Source organism: Podarcis tiliguerta (assembly GCF_965153285.1).
Source record: "Podarcis tiliguerta genome assembly, chromosome: 2".
Lineage (NCBI taxonomy): Eukaryota > Metazoa > Chordata > Lepidosauria > Squamata > Lacertidae > Podarcis > Podarcis tiliguerta.
In genome coordinates, this window is record NC_139535.1 from 74,512,557 (window position 1) to 74,535,748 (window position 23,192).

At 40.5% G+C, this 23,192-nt stretch overlaps 2 protein-coding genes across 7 annotated transcripts in view; one reads left to right on the forward strand and one right to left on the reverse strand.

Moving 5' to 3' along the window:
• Positions 1-23,192, reverse strand: part of KCNIP1 (potassium voltage-gated channel interacting protein 1) — a 536,992-nt gene that overhangs the window by 406,213 nt on the left and 107,587 nt on the right. The gene's annotated exons all lie outside the window — the stretch shown is intronic.
• Positions 5,328-21,991, forward strand: KCNMB1 (potassium calcium-activated channel subfamily M regulatory beta subunit 1). 3 transcript variants are annotated; one of them, XM_083431013.1, is made up of 7 exons: positions 5,328-5,505; positions 7,520-7,617; positions 11,263-11,432; positions 14,442-14,637; positions 18,063-18,122; positions 19,623-21,260; positions 21,501-21,991. In XM_083431013.1, the coding sequence occupies exons 3-6, from the start codon at positions 11,296-11,298 to the stop codon at positions 19,779-19,781; spliced, it is 552 nt and encodes a 183-aa protein (XP_083287139.1). In that variant the 5' UTR covers positions 5,328-5,505; positions 7,520-7,617; positions 11,263-11,295; the 3' UTR covers positions 19,782-21,260; positions 21,501-21,991. The 3 variants fall into 3 exon arrangements, with proteins under 3 accessions (XP_083287139.1, XP_083287138.1, XP_083287137.1); XM_083431011.1 differs by having other exon boundaries at positions 5,331-5,505; positions 18,063-21,017; positions 21,063-21,260; XM_083431012.1 differs by having other exon boundaries at positions 19,623-21,991.

Genomic DNA, 23,192 nt, shown 5'->3' on the forward strand with positions numbered 1-23,192 from the left:
GGTCACTGTGGTGTTGCTAACACAGTTGTTTAACTTCACCCCCAGAAGTGCACTCCATTGAGTCTCGAGACAGATAGATGCCAACAACAACCTGTGTTCCGTCAAGGGGCTCTTTACTTTAGGTTGCAGCCTAAAACACGGTTGGGGGATCTGTCAACAGCAGCTGAAAATAACATACAGAAATGCATCTTAATCAGGAAAATGCTTTGCAAAAAAAAAGTATTTTAGGCAAAATAGCATTTAAATTTGTAAATTAGGATAAATCCATACTAAAATGGTGATGAATTTTCAAGAGGATTACACACACTCACACCAATATGTAAATGTGGAGAACTGCACTTAAAAGTGAAAAAAATGAGAAACAGAGAGAAACAGAAATTAAAAAAGATTCACCCATCCCTTGCAACATAACAAGAGCATGGTTAACATTCCTGGCAATGTTATCATTGTAGTGGATTAAAATTCCCTGCGGTAAAGGCTGGGCTTGCAATAATCCTGTTAACTATGTGAGGCGTGTGCAATGAAGCAAATAAAACGTCTATATAATGGGGTCTTGTATCGAAGGCAAATTTATAGCTCCAGTGAAAGCAATATCAATCTTATTATATAAGGATGACAATCATAAATGTTCATTAGCTTGGGTGACAAAAGAAATGTTAGTTGGGGGGGGGATTTCCTTTTAATTTCTTACTCCAGGGAGAGACACACTGATAGATAAAGGATCAAAATGTTCTGATTTTCAAGTGGGAGAAGAAGGCATCCTTCATTTGCTTCTGCAAGGTTATTGGACCAGATTTCATAAAATGCTGGCATTGAAATAAACAAGAAAGCCATTGATCACACATTACTTGTGGGGAACTGGTTGTTTTCTCTTTTGTGAAAGAGATAAGGACACAACTATTAACTCTGAAAACAAATGAAACATGTTGGTACACAATCAAGATTTCAGTTGGAGAAACACAGAAGGTTTTAATCAGAGTCCCCTTGGGACCAAGTTAAAACAATCCCTTTTCTCAGACATCACCTTTTTTCTCTCTTGTTGACATTATTTCTGGTGCTTGTCTGCACTAACCACTTTTTGTAGGGAACAGCATGAAGAATAGTCTTCTTCAACTGTTCATATCCCATATAAAGTAAAAAGGCAAGGGAGGACCCAGCTGCGATGAGTGCGCAAGCTCTGCCATCTGCCACCATTCCACTTGCCCTTCACAAGCTGGAGGGCAACTGTCTAAAGAAGAGCTAACTATATTCATGAAGGCTCCCCACACATTTTAGAACCTTGTAAAATCAGGTGAAACTGGCCACACAGTTGGCTGTGCAAAGAGAAGCAGTTTTGGAACCAGCAGAATGCCCCCACCTTATGAAATCTCATCCGATGCCTGCATTGACTATCATAAAGAAACAGCATCCAGCCTACCCCTTATATTGGCAAAAATGTCAAAGCAACCTAGGTAGCTATCACCTCTTTGGGTAATGGTAAATCAGCCCCATAAGGTAGTTATTCTCCAGGTGGAGAATGAGTGGAGGAGAGAGAGGGCAATGTCTGCAGGCCCCACCTTCAAAAGCCTAATGCTTACAGATCTCCATGTGTTGGGTGGTGGGTCTCAAGAGAAAGGGTGAGGCTAGCATGTATGACCCTGTTCTCCATGCCATGCCACACATTCTTGGAACACATGGAGAATACCTTCTGCATACAGCTAAAGTCTGAATACAAATGACATGAAGGAACAGCTTTCCTCCTTCACTGGCTCACTCTTTCCTCCAGTGTGGATTCCAGTCTCCAAAATTTAGAGGCCTAGTTTGTTACATCCAAATAAGGGATAGTGAGCATTTTATAGCATGTTGGGGGAAGTCCTGCTCCCTAAAGAAAAGGTTATACTCTTCAAGAGGTTACTAAAGTAGGCATTGTTAATACAAACACAATTTTGTTAACTGACCCTTTCAGGAACTCACCACTGCTGTTATTATAGAGAAGTACATATTATATTAGACTGCAGTCAATGTTATGCTGAATTCCCAAAGAAGTAACATTCATTACGGGGTGATTGCTCACTAATGCACAGTAAAATTTTATAACTGAAACAATCATGATCCAACACCTTGAATCTATATCTGCTCCTCTGTGAAAAGAGTGTCATACACGTTTTAATGTTCTGCCCTGCATTCTATCCGCTAGGGAGTATGCTAAAGGCATTTTTATCCTTGCCAGGCAATTATGTGCAGAAAGTCTGAATTCTCTTTGGTCAGCTTCCATAGATATTTCCCTTTACCAGCATTAAAATGACAATTTAGTTTGCTATTAATATACTTCAATTAGAAGCAGAGAGGCTAATAACCTCGTTGGGTTTTACCAAGATCAGAAATATTCTCATTTCACAGCCCACTGGTTCTTTAGAGGCAACTGAGGATTCCCCACAAGTGAAGCTAAAACACTTATTGAGCTAGCTTTGCATACTAGATGCCACATTCTCCTGCACTTGAATACAACAGCTATGCTGCTTACACCTAATTTATGGATCAGCCAATACACAGAGGCTCAAACTGCACATGACATTAATCAAGTGGTGTTTCCCTCCTGACAGCTTTCTAAAAAAAAAAAAGTATTCATATACCTTGGGCCATTGACAATTAAGGTATTTAGTTTTGTGGGACCCACCTCTTACTTAATTTATATCATTTTATTCTGTTTGGAATAGCTTTTTGACATCCTGGGACCTTATGGTGAAGACAGGGTAAGAAATATTATAAATAAATAGTGAAACAGCTACCTAGGCTGTTATCTGTAACTGGAGACTGGCATGGAAGAGAGCAGGAGAGTATTTCCTCCTTCCTCTTTTCCCTCCCCAGTCCTGCCCCTCCTTGCAGCTGTTTTTAGCAACTTGAAAGAAAACATGGATGAACAGCTATTCATTTTCCCACATAGAACTAAAAACAGCTCAGTTATGCCAACCTTTCCTTCCCCAGGTCAGCCATTGGAGATTTAGATTTTTTTGAGGGAGGGCTGTTGTCAGGGAGCAACATTCCACCAGTTTATTTGTTTTTTATTATTATTCCTTAGCACCCTGGTTCCAAAATGTAGCAGTTTATCTAGAAAGGTAAGTTCAGCTTAGAACTGGCTGTGCAGGATGAATTAAGTCGCAGTTTCCCCAATTCTCCTTTAATATAGAGAAGCCAGTGACTTCCACCTACTGTTGCTATTCATAGGGTGGCCAGTTATGCATTGCCAAAAAGAGGTCAAAATAGGAACCCTAATTTGCATGAAATTTGCATATGGCAATTTGGATGTATAGTTGCAAATTTAGAAATGACTTCTGCAATTTAGATGGATGTAGAATACATCTCACCATAGTGGGGAAGACACCAGTTGACTGGTTACCAACTGCTGCTAACTGTTGATGGGCAAGTTCAAGGCTTCTGTTTCCCCCTTTTGCTCCATTTACCCCTGCCACTGCTTCTCTGCTCTTTCCCCCCATGCAATATTTTATATTGCAAGATTTAAGTGTCATGCATACAGCTAGTGCAACATAAATACGAACAATTCAAGACAAACATATTTTCCCCAGCAGAGGCTACTGAATAATTATTTGCAGCTATTACCGATTCAGAAGCCAGGCAAGGAGGTAGCCATGTCCCCACTTGACAACCACAAAAGAATTGTGAACATTCTGTGACCTGAACCCCTCTGCGGAGCTCAGCAGCACCTCTTAGAAGTCTCTGTGGCCAACAAAATTGCGGCAGGATTGCACCAATGCTCATCTATGCAACCACATTTGCACTACTATTGGGATTTCAACAAGCAACGCACGTCTTATAGCAAACAGCTAGGAACATATGGAGTACTCAGCATAGCTTTAAACAATAAACAACAGTGGTTTTAAAAACCAACAATGATGGTCACCAGTGGCCCCACCATGAAAGCAGCACACACTTTACAGTAGCACACATGGCTCTAGGAGGGATGTTTTCTTTTTTTTTAAATGGGATTCTTGTTTGAAAGATTCCCACTGATTATTTTTTTTAGTATCCAAAATCTTATTTCCACCACTAACTTAAACTCCAAGGTATAGCAATAAACAATGACCAATCAAGTCCCTTTGCATCAACATTTGCACCCACTGACACACACAAACGGCTCTTTGAGACTCCCTTTAAATACCCAGCCTTGAAATGACAAAGCATAGGGACTTAGTAACCTAAATCCCCACAATAGTTTTAGCCCTGTTCCTTTCTTCCTTCTCTATCTATCTTTGAAAAGCTAACGTTTTAAAGGTATGAAGCCAATTACTTTTAAGGTGCGAGTGTCTCCCAATAGTTGAAGAGATTTTGCAATAACCAGACATTTCCCATAACTGGAAAATAGTATAGCAATCAGGATATAAGAGCTAATACTGAATTTGGGCAAACCTTTGATCCAGCCTTGAAGGAACATCTGAATCTAAATCTCTTTCTGAAGTCCCTCTTTTTGCCATTTGCTTAATTTTTACTGTCTCCCGCTGTTCAGGGTGTGCTCTCAGGAGCAGAAAGTAATTCCGGAGACAGCAATGAAAGCAAAACTTTCTCTAGATCTATATTCTGATCTTTATTCAATCTTTATTACTCAGATTTATAAAGGTAAAGGTAAAGGTACCCCTGCCCGTACGGGCCAGTCTTGACAGACTCTAGGGTTGTGCGCCCATCTCACTCAAGAGGCCGGGGGCCAGCGCTGTCCGGAGACACTTCCGGGTCACGTGGCCAGTGTGACATCGCTGCTCTGGCGAGCCAGAGCCGCACACGGAAACACCGTTTACCTTCCCGCTAGTAAGCGGTCCCTATTTATCTACTTGCACCCAGGAGTGCTTTCGAACTGCTAGGTTGGCAGGCGCTGGGACCGAACAATGGGAGCGCACCCTGCCACGGGGATTCGAACCGCCGACCTTTCGATCGGCAAGCCCTAGGCGCTGAGGCTTTTACCCACAGCGCCACCTGGGTCCCACTAGCAATGCATAATTAAACACAATTCTCATTACAATGATGCAAAATTATAACCTGGTTATGATTCTGCAGGAATATCTATTTTATACAAACACCACACAAGATCTAGCTTAAAATTCATGTCTGAAAATATATTTTCATTTAATGGAGGAAACCAATATACAATAATTTGACACGGGTACCCCCAAACAGGCATCTTTTGGAGATCTACTGCATTTAGTACAAATGAAAATAGGGCCCTAGGTTGGAGTTGTTCATAACATTGTGGGTCAGCTTAGAGTCTGCAGCAATTAATCTTTAAAAGACTGCACACTTCCATACCTTACCATTTATGGTAACAGAAATCTCATAATAAGTGAGCTAAGCTAAAAGTCCAGTCCCAGCAATCAGAGCAAGGAAGTTTCGTGTAATGTAGTTTTTTCAGCTGTGGATTTGCTGCTGCTTGATTGCTAATATGGAACAGACTCGGGATATGTCAAAAACATTATGAACACAAGACCTTCTGGGCAAAGACGTTACCAATTCCCAGCAATTGTAAGTAATATTTCAGAGACGTTTGTTTACCTCTTTGCACTCCTTTGCAGTAGTTTTGGTGTGTGGGTGTTTTAACAGAACAATTCTAAATTTCCTGAAGCATCCCCCACCCCATCTAGATGGCAAACACATTTCAGAAATATTGCAAACAGCAATGGACAAAAAAAATCAATTTTTGAGTAATGGACAAAAATGTCACAGGAAAAAATGTTTCATTGAATCCTTTGCTTATATAAATCATATAGGGTCTGGAAAAAATAAAGTGAATAATATATGCTAAGATCTTGTGAACTGCACAGTGTGAAGGCATCATTGTGAGGGTCAATGCTCTAGCTTCGTCTAAATGAATAGCCTTTGCTTCAGCAACAAATTTTTCTCAAGAGTTCAGTGAATTTGATATGTCCATTCCTAGTTTATTTTTTCTGTGGATTTGTAGTCATTAATTTTTGGTTAAGAATACTAAATGGAAAAAGCCCTTTCATGGCTGGGAATAAACCAAGAGCCACTTTAGAAGTTTGTTTGCGTTGTTTTGCTTTTCATTAAAAGACACATTTTTATTACATGTATCTTAGAGCTTTTGTGATAGTATGGGTTAAGAGATTAAACAAAGAAACCCAAAAAGTCACATGTGAATAATCCTGATAACATTTATTGCAGGAAATCATATCAAACTATAAAACAAAACAAAATAAAGCACTCAGTGGGAAAAGTATGCAATACCAACCCAAAACAAGACGAACACAAAGAAAAGCCAAACCAGGAGGCAAAGAATAAAAGAAACAAAGTTTAAAAAAGCAGAACTGAAGTTTGCTGTCCTTCAAAGTGTCTGAAAGTTACAAACACACCTTCATGGCACCATGTTATTTTGTCTACAAAAGTAGTTGTTGTGTCTGTTTACAGAGGCCCTGTGTTATTCTTCCCATCTTGTGTCACTTAAGATTTATTTCTAGGACAGTATCACCAGACAGCATCTACAAGGTAACAATTCACATAACAAATTTATGGAGGAGAACTCAAGGGAGCATGTACTGAGCTTTGATTACAGAAATAAATTCTTCTTTATCCCTTTATCTCCTTTATCATGTTATGACTGTATGTCATGCATAACTTTGCTGACTTGGAGATCGACATGGCTTGTGATGTCCCCACACCCACAACAATCCACAGCCCTATGAGGCTGACTTGCAGAAATGCAAGCAGTTCTTGCCTTACAACCAGAGACGTCACTGAAAGGAACTACCACAAGAAATGGGACCTGTGGGTATAAGGGCTGTATCCAAACTCAAGAAGTAATAATAATAATAATAATAATAATAATAATAATAATAATAATAATAATAATAAATGTAGCAGCTTAAGTGTTATTCCCTCCTACGCTAGTATTTCCAACTATGTGGACATCCTGATATGGTGATCCCAAAGTCAGGCTTACGGCATCCTCCCAGTGTTCAGACTCATCACTGTTCTTCCTGCACTGCTTTAATTTTCTGTCTCTGAGTTATAAACTTTTAAAAACTGATTTTAAACTTTGCATATTTTGTTGTTGTAAGCCACTTGGTAATATAGATGGTGAAAGGCCCTGTATACATTTAAATAAATAAATCAGAAGACAGAGTTGGATATATATCCATAAAAGTGGGATTAGGTCTACATGGGTGGTTTAAGGTAAGATGACCATATTGCAGAACTGGAAAGGACTTTAAGGTCCATAACCAGGGATGCTGGGGTGGTGTGGCTGTGCCTTCCAGGATCTGGTGAGATCACACAGAAGCATTCCTTGGATTCTGCCAACTGAGGTAGCTGCCTCAATCTGCTTCCTGGACAGGGTGGCCCTGTCTATAACTATGCATAACTAACACCACATGACCCCATACACCTTCTAAACCTGTTTGGGGGGTCCCCAAACTTCCTGAGTAGATTGAGGGGGTGCCAGGGGGCACAGGAAGAAGAAATGAATACAGAATCTATGATTTTCTCTTCTTATTTCATCTCCTCTTTATTCCCTTCCTTTCAGGCCCAACAGAGAACATCTGCCTTACAATGTCATTCTAAAGGACTTGCATCTACATGGTTATAGGAATGTCCATCACTGCTCTAAACCTTAGTAATCAGGTATGGCGGCTCAAGTTTTTTCAAGATGATGACTGGTTCTTGAAAATACCGAGGGACTGTGTCTGAATCGCAATGAATTCCTTCCCTTCAAACTTGCTCTTCTGCTAGGTCAACTTTGCAAAACTCAACACTTCACAGTTAATGAAGCTGCTGAATGCTGCGATTAAAAATATTTTGCTTCTAGATAAAACTAACCCAGTCCCTAGAAAGATGGAAAGTTTTGCTACCCTGGGAACAGTCAACATTATCTCAACATTTCTAGCTTTTTCTGCTAACCTAGAAGTACAATGCACCAGAAAAAGAAAGTGTTAGTACTTATCTCTTCAAGTAGCAAAACTCATATGAGCTTTAGAGAGACACGATCTTGTTAAGGCATTGTATACTAATTTCTAAACAATCTTGAAATGATGGAATAATACCACATGAGACAACAATATATCACTGAACCATTTCAAAGATCAATGATATTTTAACCAAAATGCATGGGATCTTCCTAGGACTGCTTTCATAACTCTCTCTCTCTCTCTCTCTCTCTCTCTCTCTCTCTCCCTCTCTCTCTCTCCCACACACACACACACACACACACACAAATCTAAAACTTGAGAACAATAAAAAAGCATATTCTGGCAGATACAGCATTGGTAGCAATAAAGAAATACCCAATTTTAACAACTAAAAGCCTAGTAAAGCATTTTAAAGGCCTTGGCCTGGCACCAGCAGTGTTGTGTCATTTACCCTCACATGCGTGCCGAACGGGGGTGGGGGTTGGAGGTGTGAACAGAATCCACTGAGCCTGCGCAGTGCTCACGGCTGATGCCGCCAGGTGGGCGCACACAGGGTGCAGAGGATTCACACAGCCTGTGCACCAGCCCAGCCCTCACCACTCGAGCCATGCAGGACCATGTTGTACCTCCTGCCTGCTCATGCAGGGAGGAGCCTGGTCTGCTCATGCAGCTCTTGGCAGGCAAATCTGCGAGGGGGTTGGGGATATGGCAACGAGACCAGGCTGGGCTCCGGAGCCCAGAGATCCTTGGCAGCAGGCAGGGCGAGATGGGGATCCCTGTGTGGGGGCACCTGGTTCATGCCCCCTAAAAACGGTGCACCCAGGGCCACAGTCCCACACACACCCATGCTACACCCCTGCCTGGCACCAAAAAGATATCAGTGTTCATGTGAGGTGAGCCTCACTGGGAAAAGAAATCCATAAACACGTCACCAGCACTGAGTAAGCCTTCTGATGACAATAATCTCTGTACATGAGCAGGTTTCCTTTGCAGGTAGCTGCGCAATTTCTGTTCTTATCCTGAAGCAAAGTTCTTAACCCAAGGTACTATTTCTAGGTTAGCGGAGTCTGTAACCTGAAGAGTCTGTAACCTGAAGCATCTGTAACCCGAGGTGCCACTGTAAGCTAGAGCTTTAAGAAGGTAGCACCAGCAGCACTTTGAGATAAGTTCAGAAATAGTCTAGTCACCAATGTGGTGGTGGTGGTTAATAATGTATAATTAGTTATCCCTTAATCCAGGCATAAGGGACGCGGGTGGTGCTGTGGGTAAAACCTCAGTGCCTAGGACTTGCCGATCACATGGTCGGCGGTTCGAATCCCCGCGGCGGGGTGCGCTCCCGGCGTTCGGTCCCAGCGCCTGCCAACCTAGCAGTTCGAAAGCACCTCCGGGTGCAAGTAGATAAATAGGGACCGCTTACCAGCGGGAAGGTAAACGGCATTCCGTGTGCTTCACTGGCTCGCCAGATGCAGCTTGTCACACTGGCCACATGACCCGGAAGTGTCTACAGACAGCGCTGGCTCCCGGCCTACAGAGTGAGATGAGTGCACAACCCTAGAGTCTGGCAAGACTGGCCCGTACGGGCAGGGGCACCTTTACTTTAATCCAGGCATAGGCAAACTCCAGCCCTCCAGATGTCTGGGACTACAATTCCCATCATCGTTGACCACTAGTCCTGTTAGTTAGGGATGATGGGAACTGTAGTCCCAAACAGCTGGAGGGCCGGAGTTTGCCTATGCCTGCCTTAATCCCTGTCAAAAAAAAAAACATTGAAGCTGCATTTTGAACTAGCTGAAGTTTTCGAAAGAATGTTCAAAGGCAACCCAATTTGCAGAAAAACACTAAAAGCTGCTCCATGCAGCAACAGGCTGGAGTTGAAAGCTTTTCCCCATTTCATCAAAGGAACTCATTTGACAGAGAAAGCAGCTGCACCAAGACACAAGTGGCTGTACTCCCTCATAAAACAATAGGGGAGAGAGGTCACATCTCTCTCTCCTTATCCCCTTACTGCTTTAGAGGAAATACCATAACTTTCCTTTTATGCCACCACCTTCCTTTGCCAAAGTGGAGGAGGCAACGACAGAGACACCGGGAATCATTTCTGGTAGAAGTATTAATGCAGAACTTACTTACCCCACATCCAAATCCAAAAGTAGAGCACTCAGTTACTGTGCCTGGAACTGGCACAAGCAAGATATAACCCAAGAGAGGTGCCAGTATGTAGTATTACTGTGGCTGCAATGGAAATTATACAACTGCTTCTGTTGGCTGGATGTATTTTGTCTAACTCTGTTCACAGCAGGTTTAAATGACACGGTAGTTAATGCATTAGAGGCTGCTGGCAGATTCTCTGCACAAGTATACCCATCATAGCTATAAATAGCTTTAGTGCTTAGATGACACTGAGACACTGAAAAGGCTTAGTTCAAGTGAAAAAAATCAAGCCTTAGGTGAATCACAATGAACCATGTTACCCCAATCAACACCACATGCATCAAGTGAATGCCCATTAAGAATATATATCCCTTTGTTCATAGGGACAGCCTAGAAAACAAATTTGTGAATGCAGTTAACATACCTGGGGTTTTTTTTTTTGGGGGGGGGTCATGTTAGGAGAAGCTTGAGGAGCTGCAGGACAATGGGAGTGGAAAGCAAAGAAGTTGACTCTTTCACTCCAAGTCCCAACAAAAATCACAGAAACTGCAACTTGCCTTTCAAGGGAGAGTTGTTTAGATATATTTATTGGCACTGATGGGAACTTCCCTTGAAATGCTTTAAAAACATGTCAAGCAATTAATATCACATCCATTTTGGCCCACAGGTGCAGGTGAACACTGAAAATGAGTCATATTCACCTGCACTTTCTAATTCTAGCAGTGTTGAATCAAGCACGCTAAAGTAACAGTATACAAGCCCCATGAAGCAGCCAATGAATGAGATGTGAACCACTGACCACTACAACAAATAAAAAGACAACATGCGTCTGTCCCTGATATGCCTGCTGCATCCACAAATGAAGCATACCAGACCAGCTTTGTATGTGCAGTAAAACTCTAAAATTAACCAAACAGTATGTGACAGGCAATTAAGTCACACACAAACATAGATATATATTAGTCTGAGTATCTGAAATTTGGATTTTAATATTATCCCTGAATATGCAAAATCCATTCAGTGAATTGCTTTCCACATGCTACTGGGTTTATTTTGGAGTTTTGCTTCTCAGAAAATAAGTAAGCGTAGATTTTTTAAAAAAAAACACAAATTATCCAAGCTTTGCAAGATGAGGATGAGTTCTTGAGTATGTTGAACCACCACAATGGTAAAACTGATTGCTTCTGTTATTTATTTTATTTTTACACAGAGATAAAGGCCACAGAATCCATCACCATAAATCATGTTGGGGAAAAAGCCGGTGACAGCACAGAAACGAGGGGAGACCAGAGCACTCTGCCTGGGCTTGGGAATGGTAGCATGCTCAGTGATAATGTATTTCTTTATCGGAATCACCATTGTACCCTTATACAATAAAAGGTAACTGGACTTGTTGAGCAGGCACGTATGTGGTTTCCTCCTTCAGCATTCGGGACTATCCCAACATGTGGAATGCATTCTGGGTCTCAGTGTCACAGCCTGGTCCAGTCCATTTGGAATATTAAATTTTGTGATCTAGGCCTGATTTCAACATTGACAGTAATAAAATTTGCAATCTTGAAGATTGAGCCAGCGCTTCTCTCCACGTGAAACAATGTATGTTGTGTGTGGAACATGGCACACAAAGATGAGCACTCTGCAATTTCCATTATTCTTTCCTTTCAAATTGAGGAAGAGAAACCACACAAACATGTTTCCAAATGTCCATATCACACACTTCTTATTGCGGAAGTGAACAATGTGTTCCCCACAACTGCATGGCTGGCTGAATTAAGTACATCAGCCTAACCATAGATAATTCTGGACATTAATGTGTTCTAAGAACTGAAATTCTATTTCACTTAGGAAGCACTTAAGGCAGGATGTTCATTAACTATCCATTCATAACAGACCTTCATTGCTAAATATGCCTAATCAAATTTCTGTCTACAGAGAAGTTAACTTGGAATTGCTTAAATGGCAGGCGCTTTAGCTTCTGGAGCAAGGAAATATGCTTATCCTTGCTGTCATGGCTCAGATCAGAACCGTCATGGTGTTCCCCATTATGACAGTGATAACGTTTCAAGCTGGCCCAGTTAACTAACAAATATTGGGCACAGCCAGTGAAGTGAACTGCATATTTTGAGAAAGGAATTAGCTTATCTTAAATTTACCCTGGCACTGTCATTTCATATACCATGCACACCCACCCTCTTTTTTCAAACAGTAAAGCTATTTGTGCAAATTCCACCAGCACTTAGGAAATTCCACCAGAACTTAGAGTAGCATCTGTTTTTTGGGAAGTAAGGGAATACTGCTATAATAAAAACTTTATTTAACAACAGCCAGATTTTAGGAGGGGAGGGCAGAGGAGACTAATACTAGAAACCAAACAATCAGGGATGAATGTATGTATATTAGATTTTTCCAACTCTGCCAGTAACATATGGTTATAAAAAGGCAAGTTGGGATGCAAGTGATGTTGTGGTCTACACCACTGAGCCTCTTGGGCTTGCCGATCAGAAGGTTGGCAGTTCGAATCCACATGATGGAGTGAGCTCCTGTTGTTCTGTCCTAGCTTCTACCAACCTAGCAGTTCAAAAGCACACCAGTGCAAGTAGATAAATAGGTACCGCTGCAACAGGAAGGTATATGGTGTTTCTGTGCGCTCTGGCAATCATCACAGTGTCCAGAAGCAGTTTAGTTATGCTAGCCACATGACCTGGAAAGCTGTCTGTGAACAAACTCCGGCTCCCTCAGCCTGCAAAGTGATATGAGCGCTGCACCCCATAGTCACCTTTCATTGGACTTAACTGTCTGGGGGTCCTTTACCTTTACCTTTGTTTTAGAAAAAGGCAGCAAAGAAATGTGCAGCAACCACATTTATTAAGGGATATTTCCTCCCCAAGCCCTTTTCTCAATGCCTACCCACAAGCCTCAAGATAAGCCCTTGCATTTGCACCTTGACAAACCTTTGCATCCTCTATGTATGTGAGGTGTATGTACGTGAGGTGTGGCTAGTAGCATCTTCATTGTTCAGCTTCTGCCATATGCTAGAGACACACCTCTTTACCTTGGGCTCTTGACAGTTAAGGTGTTTCATTTTCTGGGACCCATCTTTTTGACTGAATTTATATTCTGTTCCACCTGGAACAGTTTTATGTATATTCCCATTGGAATGGTTTTATTTGTTTTCTAATCGTATATTCTATTGCTGCAACCTGCCCTGGAGCCTTATAGTGAAGGCCAGACAAGAAACCTTATTTATTTAAATAAATAAATAAATGGATGAATGAATGAATGAATGAATGAATGTAAGATATAGACTGCTCCCAGTTTGTTATCAGTTGACAACAGTCATATATAGAATTGAGGATGCAAAGGTTCATTAACAGGCACCTGAATATCATACACCACAATTTACACACTGCTGTAACACAGTTGTAAATTGAACCTCGTCTCAAAAGTAGTTGTACTGAATGAAGATAATTTCTATAATTTCAAAATATAATTTATTAGATAAATCAGTGGTTCACAAAGGGTGTGGTGCGCTATACTGGTGTGGCAGGAGAGGATGGCAAGTGAGGCGGGAAGATTCAAGGACAATATATAAAAAAAGAAATATTATAGTAGCAAAATAATATTTTTTTATATACAGCCATGCCTCTCTTCAAGAGCATTGGCTATTCTTCTACAGTCCTCCATGACATATTATTGTGAACGGGGATTTTCAACTCTGAAAAATGTGAAAGAACAGAAAAGAAGAAAGACTTCTTTGTGTTTATGAGGATATGAATTTGTCTCAAATTAGACCTAATATAAATAAGATTGCCGGCAAAAGCAAGCTCAAATATCTCATTGAGTTTGTATACATGCTTAAGGTACATATTTAAAATGCTTGTTTATAATTATATTTTGGTAATGATCCATGTTCTTATGCAGCTGCATTGTTTTATATTTTCTGGATGTCCCATGATCATATTATAAAGTTGCTGTGTTCTATGTTATAAATCAAGCACTACTAGAAGTTGTTTATTTTTTCCCCAATGTATGTTTTATCAATTAAAAATTCGGTGCGGCATGAGCAAATTTTTATTCTGAAACTGTAGCCCAGGGGGGAAAAAAGCTTGAGAACCATTGAGAAAAATGTCTGAATTACATACTTTGCCATAGAATTCATCAACATAATTCATTAAACTTCAGTTTCTTAACAATACTGCTTGCTGCATAATTTGCAAAAAGAGACATTTTAAAATATTTGCCCGACTTCAGCCTGAAATGCTATGGAAATGAATGAAGTAGTTGAATATTTAAGTCATACTGGGCTGAAGTACATGTCTATAACTCTGAAAGCAGTGATATGTGGTACTGCATTTAAAAGCAGGAGGGGGGTCTTATTTGTTTTTGCAGTGTCTGGACCAATGAAGGTATATGCGAACTGAAAAATGCCAGCATCAAGGAACAGCAGCACTGTTCATTCAATGATGGCTCCAGTGATGAAAATAAGTTTCAATATCCTTGTCTGGACATCATGGTCAATTTGACACCTGTCGGGCAGGTGGTAAAGCTTTATCACCAGGAGGAGACCGTGTTCAGAAACCCCAAGGTTTGAGTTATATTCATAAGAAATCTTGATATTAAATCTGCATACCAATGTCAAAATCCAGATATTCTCCAATGCACATATAGATAGCATAGGCGTAATGCCATTGCTCCTGGTCACACAGAAGTAAAAGATTTCCCCAAGGAAATCTGACTCTGATACAGGTTCCTAACCCTGGGCCAGGTGACGCTAGATGTGAGATGTAAACAGATTCAAGCAAAAATTTATCTATCCCTGCTTCCACAGGCAAAAAGTAGCATTTTGGCCAAGAGCCTCTATTCTACCACATTACACAATCCTTTAATTATGCAGAATTTATAAACTATGGTCAGGGATGGCAAAATCTGCCATATCCCAGGGCTACACTAGACAATCCGCATGCATTACTTGCTCACTCAGTATGTATATATATAGCCTAAATGACAATTGTGCTGATTCTGAAGATATGTGTCCAGTACGTTTTTCCTAAATAAATAAATAAAAACGTTTAGAGGTACTCTCATTTTGACTCAAGAAAATCACCAATTTATAGTTCAAATCAGGAAAAATAAATACAGTAAATGGACAAAAGTACAAAGATCCACAAAATGTTTAGGGGGAAGCATACCCCTGCGTCTCCCCCATAAAAAAGCACTGTATGTGGCCAATACATGGGCCCAGAGGCTTTTAAACATTACACTGGTTGCATGGATTGCCTACATGCTTCTGGCCATAGCCACTATTATATGGATAAGAGATAAATTCTCTGCAGTTCACATTTAAAGGTGAACCTACCTAATTTGCACTTTCAGAAATAAAAGATAATCTGAAAAACAGCTATCTTTAATAATTTGTACTTTTCCAAGATTCACAGTGTATTTCTCCGGCCAAGTAATGTACACAAAAAACTGGGGTATAGTGACTGTTAAATGCATATATTACTGAAAGCAACTTACAAAAAATGCATTATATTAGGGGAAATTGCATACAATTTTTAAAATTACTTTGAGATATCTCATAGCACACAATTCATAAAATAGCAGTGCAAACATGTATAACTTAACAAAAATTCTCATTAGAGGACTGCTAAACTGTCATAAGGACTTAAATTGCAAACTGATGCTGAAAAACAGAGAAATGATCTTAAGACTGCAAAGATGAGAAACAGATAAATGGAAATTGATAGATTTGCCCATTCGGACCCCTGGGTCAGATTTGTCTTCAGCTTTGGAAGTTTCATATTCCTGAATACTTTCACTTGAAATGGAAATCAAATATCAGAATCAATCTGCAGTTCTTGCAGAGGTATTGGTCTAAAATTCAACAAGACATTCAAAAAATACTAAAATAACAACAACAACCATTTAAAAACATTTTGGCTTTTTGTAATTGTGCAGTGAATGTTTAAATAATTCATACACATATGAATTATGGGTCAGATATGTGTTTTTAATTATCCATATCAGAAAAAACCTGATATAACTCCTAAATCATAGGACCTAAGAAGCGGAGTGAGGGGGTATTTTTTGCTTTTAAAAACAAAGCATTACTGACATTCTAAAACTCACAATTCCTGTTGGAATCAAATGGAGCCCATCTGAAAGGTTCTCACAGTGTCAGAATAGCAAAGCAAAACTGAAGAAAATTGATCATTTCTACAATATATCCAAACAACTTCAGTTTGAGTCATGTAAGAGAAGCCATAAAACATTTTCCAAATAGGGAATTACTATTTTAAACAGAATTATTTTGCACATTCACTTGTTTGTTTTTAGCTGCATTTGTTATTAGTTTCAGTGTCTTACGGTAATTCATAGTCTAGCAGGAAATAATCCTATTTACATTGCATATCTAAAATTCCCTAGACAAATTAACAATATGGGAAATTTCCCTAATGGAAAGCTCAACTTGTGCTTCAAGGCCATCAATAGTTGCTCACGTATTTTGTCTCAGGCACACAAGGACATTTAGAAAGAAATATGATTGCACAGAAATACTTGCTCATATTAGAATTACATCTTTGAAGTAAGTGATTTATAGTTCTTCATTACATTGTTGGTGCTGTTGGTTCTACTTTTCAGTTTAACATACAGGAGAGCTTTTTTTTTTAACATACATAAAATAAAATGCTACAGTGAGCAGTTCATTGATCTTAAATTGTGCGGCAAAACTAGAAGTGCTATATATTTCTCCATTTCTAATATATAATCAAGTAAAATTAGATAAATTGTAAATTTCTTATTATAATAACATTTCTGATTGTCTTACACAAGGAAACAGGTTTGCTCCAACTGTCAAAAGTTTCATAATTCTGGACATCCTTTCTCCCCTTCTATGTGACTGAGCTGTGTTAGTAGGGGTGGGAAACATGGAAGGGCAGTGCCACAGAGCTACTGTCCCAACAACAGGGCAATGGTGAGGTTAGGTCTATGGGAGCACTGAGTTAGCTCTGCTGGTCCACCTGGACAACACCAAGCTCTCCTTCCCTCTGCCCTATACTGCACTATCCAGGTAAGCAGCAGTGATGCCACTCTCAGAAGGGTGGCCTATGCCAACACCCACCCATACTGGTTACTCTTGTCTCATAGTCATTTATTTTGTATTTCCCCCCAAGTCCTCAAAACATTTCACAAACATTTAATAATTTTTACAATAACGCTGAAATGTAGGCCATTGTTATAATTCCCAGCAGATCATTCTGTTCTCAGATACTCTGTATTAGACATCAATAAAGGGGTAAATTCTATGTGTATTTAACTATGGTGAAATACTGAAAGTGCAATCCAGAGAGTCCTTGATACACTTTTGCACTACAAAATGTGGTGGTTATGCTTCTCAGTGACACCTTCTTTCACACACCTATCCTAAAGGCATCACTGGCTGCCTTTGCTGTCAAGCAGAGTTAAGTTTTTGTTGCTACCTTATAAGGCACTGAACAGTTTAGGACCAGGTTGTCCAAGAGATCAGCTCCTTCCATAGAATCCAGACCATTGCCTGAGATCAGGGAACACCAACCCTACTGTACTGTGCCCGGTAGTGATTTGTCTGGTGGTGACTTAGGGGAAGGTCTTCTCCAACTAGCACCTTCCTATAGTAGGTGCTCTGCTGGCTGGGTAAAACATACCTATTGGCAAATTCCATCCCCACAGCTATTCCTGCCCACCCAATTGCCATAGGAACCAATAATCCATTTGGGAGTGACTCCTGAAATTAGTCCTCAGATTGCTTGAGTTCTTCCACTTCGTTTCCAAAGAGCTTAGGTAAAATTCTGAGGGAAGCTTTTGGAAGTTCACCTCTCTCTATACAAAAGTAATGATAATATGTATATTAATGATCTAGTTCACAGCTGGCCCTTATTGTCAAAAAGCAATATTGGTAAGCATACTGCTTTTCCTGTTACTGAGTAATTATGATTAACTGGTTTCCTGGGGTTTGTTTTGTTTCTGCAGTGCTCCTACATCCCCCCGACTCTGAAGAATTATACTGCAGTGCAAGAGAATGTAGAAAAAGTAAGACAAAATTTCACAGAAGCCAAGGTGTTTTATTGTTATTATGACCCATCAGGACAAGAAGCCACTGTCCTTTTATACAGACAATATCTTCCAAAGTTCCTTTTGTTCACTTTTGTCTGGCCAAGTCTGATGTTGATTGGTGGAGTCCTGATTATTGTCCTGGTGAAAATAAGTCAGTATTTTTCTATACTCTTAGCTCCACAGTACAGAACAGGTATATAAAATGTCCCAATGTTTGCCTGTATCTTACATTCACATCTATATCCAAGACAAGCTGTGAACAATTTCTGAAGTTTATTCACTGTGAAGTAACAAGGTAGGAAGCTTAAAGGAGACACGGATAAGATTCAGAGCTGGAGGCCATCCAAATGAGACACATTACTGTACCGCTTTTGATCAGATAAGACTTGCAGAGTCAGCTTTTGTTCATATTTCAAGTTCTGAATTGTTCCATGGTCAGAAAGCTGGGCAAGGAAATTGGCTATATTCTCACATACACTACTGTTGAAACTGTGGGTACTCAGAACATTTTACAGATTAAAAACACCAGTTATTTTGGGCCAACTTAGCACAGACTTCCATGTAAGCATAGGCACGAGTCCTTCATTGTACACTATGAGGGCTAGATTTTAAAACTAATTAATATGACAAAAAGAAAGAAAGAAAGAAGCTATTTAACATAATGTGGAAAATGGAAGAACATTCATGTCCTGCCATCTGCTCCTCCTCCCCAAAGAAACCCAAATGAATGTTATATTGTCAGGATGCGACATTTGCAACCAAAATTATTCAACACCCATTGCAAATCAGGTTTATTGTCAAAATTTACAGATTTTTACCCCCAAAAAATTCAGCAATGAAGATTTTTGCAATGATCAAATCAAACAAAAGTCATTGAAATAGCGCAGCACAATGGATGCTTCGAGTGATTTCCCCAAATTCAGCTGAAATTGCAACTTCACCAGCTTTGAAAGCAAGCACTACAAGCAACTCAATGTACTGGTAAATTACCACAATGCACTGTTGCAGCTGTTGTCATTACCTGTGCATTAAGCTAATGTTTAAAGCTTCATTGCTCACTGAAGACCAGTTGTGTGTTCATGTGTTACCTAAATTCATAATAAGCATATACATGGAGCCCTCTTAATAGCAGAGTCTGAGTACTAGGCCAAATGCAACCTTGGCAAAGAAATAATTGAGAGCAAGGCTATTAGTGGGGGACTCGTTCAGCATTACTGGGAAACCCTTATTTTTCCAGGGTTTCAGATCATACAGTCATGGTTGGTTGGTTGGTTGACAGGCATCCATCTGTCTCAGAAGACAGTGGAAGAGTACACCTTTGGAGGTGAAGTCAAACTTTTGGAGACTTACAGCGCCTGCTATGACTGTACTGACTGAAATGGAAGATACCCATTTTGTGCAGTTGGGGAAGATGAAGGCCTCTGGTTTGCTGCTGCAGATGCACCATGGTGTTTCTTCTTTCTGTGTTCCTCCCAGCAGTCATTCCTTCTCTGGTCACTGCTGTGGATACATGACCTGACTGACTGTCTCCTGGCACTGCAGCCGTATGCAAGGGATTCCCACACAGGAGGGTTAATGTTACCAGTCTTCATGTCACATTTCAGACAACTTTGTAACACAGAGCTGGTCTGCTAAAGGTCCAGGGCCTGAAAACAGCTCCCCATAGTGCATGCCCTTGAAGATCTTCCATTCTGTGAACATTACCAAGCCAGCACAAATGTTGCTGATACAGGAATGCAAACATGCTGGGAATGTGGGCTTGGGAGAGCACATCTTTGTTTGAGATTCTTTCCTGCCATGTAATGCCCCAAATATTCCTGACACAGTGCTTATGGGAGGCATTGAGGTGTTACTCCTGGTGGGTGTAAGTTATCCACGTCTCAGTTCCGTAAAGCATTGTGCTCAACACACAGGTCTTTTAGCCCTTTATCTTGGTATTGGTTCTTAGCATTGCATTCTCCCATAAGCTTTTGGAGAGGCTGATTCATATACACAAATATTCAACACAGCCAGAGAGCCATTTAATTCAATGTTCATAGATTGGGGACAGGACCTGCAACCACACTGGAGTGGAGTGAATTTTTTAAAATGGTGAAATAATGTGAAAATGTGGAGAGCTGGACTTAATATAGGAAGAATGAAAAATCAAGAGAAACAAAAATTGACATATTTACCCATCCTTCATCATACCTCAGTGATAGAGCACATGAGGTGGTTGGTGGTTAGAGTAATTCAGATCTAATTTTTAATTCTATAAGAAGGGTTTTTTTAAAGCAGCAAATACAGCACAACACAAAACCCACACATGGATTCCCCCTTATTACAAAAGACTTTCAAGTTTTCTAGCTTCAACCTATTATGATTAAGTGAATAAAATTAAAGAACAAAATTACAATCCACAAGGTGTGTCAAATACTTCTAGATTCACAGTTGCTGAATTAACTGGCTGTTCTTTAAGCAGTTGTGGGGGCTCTTAATAACCCTGGGCTCAGCTACAGCTCAGGTATTTGATCTTCTTTTTGCTTGGCCCCACGCAGTGCCAAGAAAATTGCCTGTCATAGCACTGGCCTCTGCAGATGGAATTCTCTCTGTGTTTATTACTGCCTGTTGAGCAATGCAAATCAAAACAGCACACCATTCATGTTTAGTTACACAGGTTAGCACTCATAATGCTTATGCAATTAGCATTTGGAAAGAAAGCTATAGCCTCAAAGGAGTTGCTGCTTTCCCCAAATATGATCAGAGCAACACCATCACCTCCCTGTTTCTCTAAGCAACTTACACTTATGTGGTTTTATTTTGGTGTTTCACAGTTGAGTGCAAAATGTGTCAAGAAGTTAAAGAACATTATTTCACAGCTCCCATATGTGTGTGGGGGGGGGGGATCTGTACTTTTAATGGTTAAAACCAAACAAGGGGTCTACTTCAAATAGTGACAAATTTTACACCATTTCCTGCATGCAAGAGCTTCTCATGTAGAGAAAATACATGCATAGATTTATTGTATGCGACCACCATATACTATTTTAGTAATGTACACAGTCAACCAAATAAAGCCGTGTGATCATTACATACAGCAATACACACACAGGTTCCACACCAATTCCTACATTTGTATGTACAGTGGTAGGTCGGGTTAAGTACTTAATTCGTTCCAGAGGTCCGTTCTTAACCTAAAACTGTTCTTAACCTGAAGCACCACTTTAGCTAATGGGGCCTTCTGCTGCTGCCGCACTGCCGGAGCACGATTTCTGTTGTCATCCTGAAGCAAAGTTCTTAACCTGAAGCACTATTTCTGGGTTAGCAGAGTCTGTAACCTGAAACATATGTAACCTAAAGCGTATGTGACCTGAGGTACCACTGTATTTATTTATTTTTAATGTCACCACTCATCCAAATAGATTCGGATGGAAATTCAGTCAGGTATTAAGACAGAAGTCTAAAATTGTTCCCCTATCTCTTCACTCCAATCTCCTCTGGGTGGTCAGTGTAAGCAAAGGATGAAGTGCCAAGATGGCATATGATTTTTTGAAAAATTATGAATTAAATTGATACCTTAAAAACAACCATGAAAACAGATTGAACATCAATAGATTCATTGCAAATCACTAAATATATCTGCCTAATATAGAACTAGCATACTTCCCACCATTTATTAGATGGAAATTGGGACATACTCACAGTGTCATACCAAGGTTTACAGCCCAAGCTGCCGTTCTACAATTACATATTGGTCAAGACTAAGCTCTGTCTGCTGTATTCATCAATCCCACAAGAACTTGCTCTGTACTCTTTTTAAAACCAGCGTGTTTTTCTCTTTTAATTAAAGATAACCATTTTTAAAATATAGCTGTCCTATAATCTGCTTTAAACAGTTGGAAATGAGATTCATCAGCATGCGAAGTAGTAGTAGTAATAATAATAATAATAATAATAATAATAATAATAATAATTTATTATTTATACCCCGCCCATCTGGCTGGGCTTCCCCAGCCACTCTGGGAGGCTTCCAAAAAAATATTAAAATACTGTACAACATCAAACATTAAAAGCTTCCCTAAACAGGGCTGCCTTCAGATGTCTTCTAAAAGTCTGGTAGTTGTTGTTCTCTTTGACATCTGGTGGGAAGGAATTCCGCAGGGAGGGCACCACTACCGAGAAGGCCCTCTGCCTGGTTCCCTGTAACTTGGCTTCTCGCAGTAAGGGAACCGCCAGAAGGCCCTCAGTGTCCGGGTAGAACAATGGGGGTGGAGATGCTCCTTCAGATATACTGGACCGAGGCTGTTTAGGGCTTTAAAGGTCAGCACCAACACTTTGAATTGTGCTCAGAAACATATTGGGAGCCAATGTAGGTCTTTCAAGACCAGTGTTATATGGTATTGGCGGCCGCTCCCAGTCACCAGTCTAGCTGCCGCATTCTGGATTAGTTGTAGTTTCCGGGTCACCTTCAAAGGTAGCCCCACGTAGAGCGCATTGCAGTAGTCCAAGCGGGAGATAACCAGAGCATGCACCACTCTGGCGAGGCAGTCCGCAGGCAGATAGGGTCTCAGCCTACGTACCAGATGGAGCTGGTAAACAGCTGCCCTGGACACAGATTTGACCTGTGCCTTCATGGACAGCTGTGAGTCCAAAATGACTCCCAGGCTGCGCACCTGGTCCTTCAGGGGCACAGTTACCCCATTCAGGACCAGGGAATCCTCCACACCTGCCCGCCTCCTGTCCCCCAAAAACAGTACTTCTGTCTTGTCAGGATTCAACCTCAATCTGTTAGCCGCCATCCATCCAGTGAAATAGGTATATGGGCAGGCTGTTTGGACCAGTGAAACCGACCACCTGTCTCCTTGATCCCTGCCCATCCTGGCTCCTAAAAGCGAGCTGGGAAGAGTTGGGCGATGAGCTCCGCAGAGTGGTGAATGCCTCCCTCTGTGAGGGAGTCTTCCTAGACCAGCTTAAAGAAGTGGTTATTAAACTGCTTCTTTAAAAAAAAAGTATTTGGACTCGGCCACAGTGTATTCACCCCCATCATTCAGTCCAGACACTGAGGTC